The following is a 6,000-nucleotide window of genomic DNA, read 5'->3' on the forward strand; positions in this document are numbered from 1 at the left end:
AGTACTTATACATGGTGTCTGTGCATTGTTCTCGTTGTATGATTAAAACAAGAAAAAATGTCAGTTAAAATAAATAAATATGAAAAGTGTGCATCAATGACAGAAAATGAATTTCCCTAAAAGTTCATCCAACTCAACTCCTTCCTGGAAAGTTTTTTGATGGTTGATCAAGCAAGACCAAGAAAAAGGGGGGTCTCAAAACATTTTTTTACCCATTCATTTTTCCATAGGAAAATTAGACACTGACAGCCAAAACAACGTAACTGAATTATACCAAATTTGACATAAAGCTACATCTTTGTCCAGAGGGCATGCTTTTTTTATTTGGTGCAAATCTGTTCCATAGTTTTTGAGAAATTAAGGTTCAAAATGTATATATATATCACACTACTGAGGATTTGTGGAGCTCACAGATCAAGAGATAAGATTTGATGGGCTACCACCACATCAAAAAAATATGGTGGCAGCCATTTTAGGACTCGGGGAACTCAGCACCCTGTCCTGAAAATGAATACAAAAAACATATATGGGGATAGGGTAAGGATAGCCCTATGGCCAAAAAGATGTATTTTGCAGTGAATTTGCAGACAATCTGTAGACCAGCAGAACCTTTTTTTAAAAAAGAAAATCAGTCTTCCACCCTTTTTCTAAGCCCCTTGGGGTGATCCAGTGCCCATAGGGATGCTGCAATATATTGTTTCGTGGAGAGGTGTGTGGCCTTCGGGAGGCTCTAGGACCCATTCACCAGGGCCACATCACATTTGTAGGGGGAGGGTTGCAGCACCAACATAGTTTGGGGCCAGTCAGCAGTTGCCGGCTGATTCGAAACCTTTGTTGGTGCCCTGTAAGTAGCGGGACTGCCTTCACTGCCTAAAATCTTCTAAACCACTCACTCTTCCATGCAAGATGTACTGCCACACAATAAATGGTCTGTTTTCATTCAATTTATTTTGACTCCGAAAGTAAACACATCTAGGCATTTTGGCTTAAAGAAAGCCTTGTTCACACTTGACCATCATACGTAGATACAATGTATATTCTTCAGTCTCATCAGTCCTCAAACAGCAAAATATGACATATAGCCTTTGTGGCCAAGCCCATCAAGTTTATTTTCATGTTTCTGTGGCTTTCTTCATGTAACTCAGGGAGAAGGAACAAATATTTATGGAGGAAGTCATACCTACACATAGACAAATCATTGCGGATCAGTATCATGGAGGCATATTATCAAGGAAACACGCAAAATATTGCATTTCCAGATTAGCGCGATTCTGTTTCACGCCACGTATCACCGGATTTAATTGCCGAGACATCGCATTATTATCAAGGCATATCTCCACAGCGATTAAACCCTGCGATAACGGCTTGAAACAGAATTGCGCTAAGCGGGAAATGCGATATTTAGCACGTTTCCTTGATGATATGCCCCGTTGCCTCAGCCGTATAATCCACCTGCCATTAAAAGTATGGCTAAGTCAGTTTCTGTATCACAAATAAGAGGGGGGGGACCGGAGAGCTAATTAAGGTCCAGTGTCCATGCTCCCTGTAACAATATTTAAACGCACAAGAGGACACTGTTCCTACGGCCAGGCGCAAAATGTCACCCAGGCCCAAAAAGAAAGAATAAAGAGAAAGAAGAGTGAAAAAAGATCCTAGGTGAAGGACCCACTCAGCTAATGGAAGACCACTCTTTGTCCTCTGATGCCCTCACACACCCCGAAGGGTGTCATGCTTCATCATTGGGCAGTGCTCCTCGTAGGGCCGGCGCTGCAATCCCCTACGGGCCCCCCGAAGGGTCACTTTATCGGAGATCTTTTGAGGACTGCCGGATGTTGCATGCGGGTGTGTGGTGAGTGGGTCCTCAGTGGAGGGTGAAAACAGTGCGTGCAATTGTGTAAAAAGGTTAAGAAAGGGATCATCATGCAGCCAATGTAGAACAGATGTACCCTTAGCAGAGTCTAACTGCTTAATAAAATATTCCCCTGGTGATAGACTTTGCCCAGGTATCTTAGGTCATAGGTCGACATGTTTCGCGCTTCTGTCGCCATAACGGTCGTGTGCGCTTCCTCAGGACCAGAACTAAAGTGAAGGTGCACGTGAAACATAAAAGTAAAAATAAAAATACCCTCCAAGTAGATCAGGGCAGAAACCTGTATACCCTCACTGTGGTTACAGCGTAGTAGTATTCGCCACTCCTGATCGGTACGTGTTTGTCATTACTTTTCGAACAAAGCATGTTTTCAGCATGTCACCGCTTGGCAGGGTCAGGCCTTTCGCATTCATCTCTCGTCATTACTTTTTAACTTATTTAAGAAGACCAACAAACATGCAATGCACACTTGCATCACGGCCCCCGCTTATCAGGATAAAACTTCTCGCATTATCCTGTGTCCTCGTACTACCTCTATCATACACCTTACCGCCCGGGCCCTTACGGTTGAGAATACGCGCTCCGTGAGGGCCCGGGCGGTAAGGTGTATGATAGAGGTAGTACGAGGACACAGGATAATGCGAGAAGTTTTATCCTGATAAGCGGGGGCCGTGATGCAAGTGTGCATTGCATGTTTGTTGGTCTTCTTAAATAAGTTAAAAAGTAATGACGAGAGATGAATGCGAAAGGCCTGACCCTGCCAAGCGGTGACATGCTGAAAACATGCTTTGTTCGAAAAGTAATGACAAACACGTACCGATCAGGAGTGGCGAATACTACTACGCTGTAACCACAGTGAGGGTATACAGGTTTCTGCCCTGATCTACTTGGAGGGTATTTTTATTTTTACTTTTATGTTTCACGTGCACCTTCACTTTAGTTCTGGTCCTGAGGAAGCGCACACGACCGTTATGGCGACAGAAGCGCGAAACATGTCGACCTATGACCTAAGATACCTGGGCAAAGTCTATCACCAGGGGAATATTTTATTAAGCAGTTAGACTCTGCTAAGGGTACATCTGTTCTACATTGGCTGCATGATGATCCCTTTCTTAACCTTTTTACACAATTGCACGCACTGTTTTCACCCTCCACTGAGGACCCACTCACCACACACCCGCATGCAACATCCGGCAGTCCTCAAAAGATCTCCGATAAAGTGACCCTTCGGGGGGCCCGTAGGGGATTGCAGCGCCGGCCCTACGAGGAGCACTGCCCAATGATGAAGCATGACACCCTTCGGGGTGTGTGAGGGCATCAGAGGACAAAGAGTGGTCTTCCATTAGCTGAGTGGGTCCTTCACCTAGGATCTTTTTTCACTCTTCTTTCTCTTTATTCTTTCTTTTTGGGCCTAAGTCAGTTTCTGACCAGGCATTACAAACCTGTGATCTCCGGGGTTAGCGCGGTTTATTTTATCGCATCGCGGGTTTGCTTGAGGCTTGATAATATTGCGCTGCCGTTTTAGTGCAGATTTCAAGGGAGAAATGTAAGGGAACGCCTACTTTGCATGTCATTAGCGATATTCATCGCTGACATGCAAAGTGGAGTTTAAAGGGCATCTCACTGAAGGAAACACGCGTTACCGTGCCCTTGTTGATACTGCAATCAAATTATCGCGGCTTTTTGGCCGAAAACAGCCGCTAAAGCGGCGATAATTCTCTTGATAATATGCCCCTTAGTATTTCTGTCTCATGGTAATGCTGTGTTCCCTTCCATGGTATGTAGTATGTGAACATTTTTTTCTAAAAATAGAATATCTGTTCCCAAAATTCATATGTTTTTTAACTGTAAAAAGAGATTGAATTTTAATATTAGCACATATTTTTACATTTTCTAAATTGCCTCTTAATCATAAGAAATAATTAGTTATGCAGTTTGCAATATCAACATATTATTTACCATTGTCTTCTTTCTCAATGGCAGCTGGATGACGATGGTGAACGGCTATACACACTGGACGAGGGCCACACAAGATTTTCTGATCTTATCCAGCTTGTGGAATTCTACCAGATCAACAAGGGAGTGTTGCCTTGCAAATTAAAACATCACTGTTCTCGGACAACATTTTAACCAAAATGCTATTTCCTTTCAACCAGTCACCAACATCACAAAATATTATTAAAGTCCTAGGAAACGTTACATATATTTTAGTTAGTAACTGTGAAGCCCGCTTTGGAGGACCACAAATAGAATGTGTCTGCATCACATCCTGCACTGAAAAGGTCTTTTAGAGTCAAGTATTACCTTTACTGATCAACTTCAGAAATCAGTTGTGAAACAGTAAATCAGGAGTGCCCATCTTAGGTTCAGAACTGCTGAATCCACACAAGAATTCTAGATAAAACCAGTAGCAATGTAAATATTTTTTTATCTATGTTCTTGGTATTCAAAACATGGTATTCTGTTGGGTGCTGCCTAGCAAGGGTAACATGCACCCTAATGTAAAAGATGAGTAATTCAGAACCCTGCAACCTTGGTCGTGAATAAAAGACAGCCATAATTAGGATGTAGTGGACACCTATTGCACTAATGATAGCTACATGTCTACAAGTTCTACATTCAAATTGCTTTTCCCTCTCGCCTGCATATTTCAATCCTGCCCTCATTCTTCCTCTCATGCCTCATGATCACCCTCCCCTTCTCCTCCCTTTCTCTCTCTTTTTCTTTTCTTGCTCCCCTTAAGACCTCCCCTCTAACTTCTGATTCCTCTCTCCTTCAATTGTCTTGTTTCCTCTCTCTACAATCAGCATCCTACCCTTCTCTCCTGCATGCCCTGCTTAATCTACCTGTATTCTCAATCTCCTTCCTCCTTCTCTGTCACTTCTCTTCTTCCCTCTTTCTATCTTCCTTCTCTTACCTTCTGTTCTTTTCCTTACAACCTTATTTCTGGACTGTTTCTCTTTCTCTGCTCTGTCTCATTTGCTCATCCTTATCACCTTCTTCCTCATTTTAACCTTTCCTTCTCATTCATACATTTTCTCTCTCATCTCCATGTCCCGCATATCCTCTAATCTTTCCTCCCTTATCCCTCCAAGCTGCACCCCTCCCACAAGAGTAAACTGTGCCAGAGCCTCTGTGTTTTTTAATTGATCGAGAGCTGGTGACCTGTAATTTAGCTGCAACCTGTATAGAGCTGGCCGGACCCCAACCCCAGAGATGCCAACATCTCTGCACTGGCTACACACTGAAATCTAGATTTGGCCTTCTTAAAACTAAGTTGGTCATTGCTGCACTCAAAAAATTGAAATTGGTAGCAATAACTCGAGTAAATCACAGATCTACTGAACTTTGTTCCCCTCTACCAATTAATTAAATTTGAGATATGCTGTGTGACTCTTTTTTAATACAGCATAAATTGCATTTGTGTAATTCAGTAATTTGCTACATCCACACAACTATCTTTTGTGAAGATTAAAGAGTTTTAATGAAACAGTGAACTTGGTTTCAAAGGTGTCTGTTTGTTCCTATGTATTGGCTGTGATACATGACACGAGTAGGTGTGTACTCAGCGCAGCCTCAGCTCCATCAATCTGCATTAGTATCAATTGTCTTTACAAATTGCTGCTCTGTCATGAAGCCAATGTACCTGACTATCCCCAGTCACCTTGCCTTTTCTGTGATCACCATTAAAAGGATGGAGGAGACACTTTAAAGCATCTCCAATACAAACTAACACTCAGGGGCCTATTAGGATGGCGGGGGCGATCCGCCCGCCATTCTTCCATGATTGACCCCCGCCACATTAGGATGGCTAGGGGGTCCGCGGTGGACGGGAAGACCGTGGCTTTTGCCACCGGTCGACTCGTCGACCGGGCGGAAAACTGTCACAATATGGTGGCGGTGTCTGTAAGACACCTTCAACCATATCATGATGCCGGCGGAGAGCAGCCTTAATGCCGCCATGGAAAGGCGGCCCGCCACAATGTGAAAAATGCGTGATGCGCCCACCAGTGTGGCGGGCGCATCCTAATTTGAATGGTGGGACCGCCGCACCTATGGCGGGTGGTCCCTTTTGCCGTTGCGGTGGCGGGCGGACTCAGTGTACATCAGTCATTGTTAGGGAACTCGAG

At 43.7% G+C, this 6,000-nt stretch overlaps 1 protein-coding gene across 1 annotated transcript in view; it reads left to right on the forward strand.

Annotated features, from left to right (window-relative positions):
• GRB14 (growth factor receptor bound protein 14) overlaps positions 1 to 5,367 on the forward strand; it is a 681,395-nt gene extending 676,028 nt beyond the window's left edge. Inside the window, exon 13 of the mRNA XM_085645413.1 lies at positions 3,854 to 5,367. Coding sequence (XP_085501539.1) covers positions 3,854 to 4,000 — 147 coding nt within the window. The 3' untranslated portion in view covers positions 4,001 to 5,367. The remainder of the gene's footprint in view (positions 1 to 3,853) is intronic.
• Positions 5,368 to 6,000: the final 633 nt, after the last annotated feature.

The sequence above is a fragment of the Triturus cristatus genome, chromosome 3_1 (genome assembly GCF_964204655.1).
Source record: "Triturus cristatus chromosome 3_1, aTriCri1.1, whole genome shotgun sequence".
Classification (NCBI taxonomy): domain Eukaryota; kingdom Metazoa; phylum Chordata; class Amphibia; order Caudata; family Salamandridae; genus Triturus; species Triturus cristatus.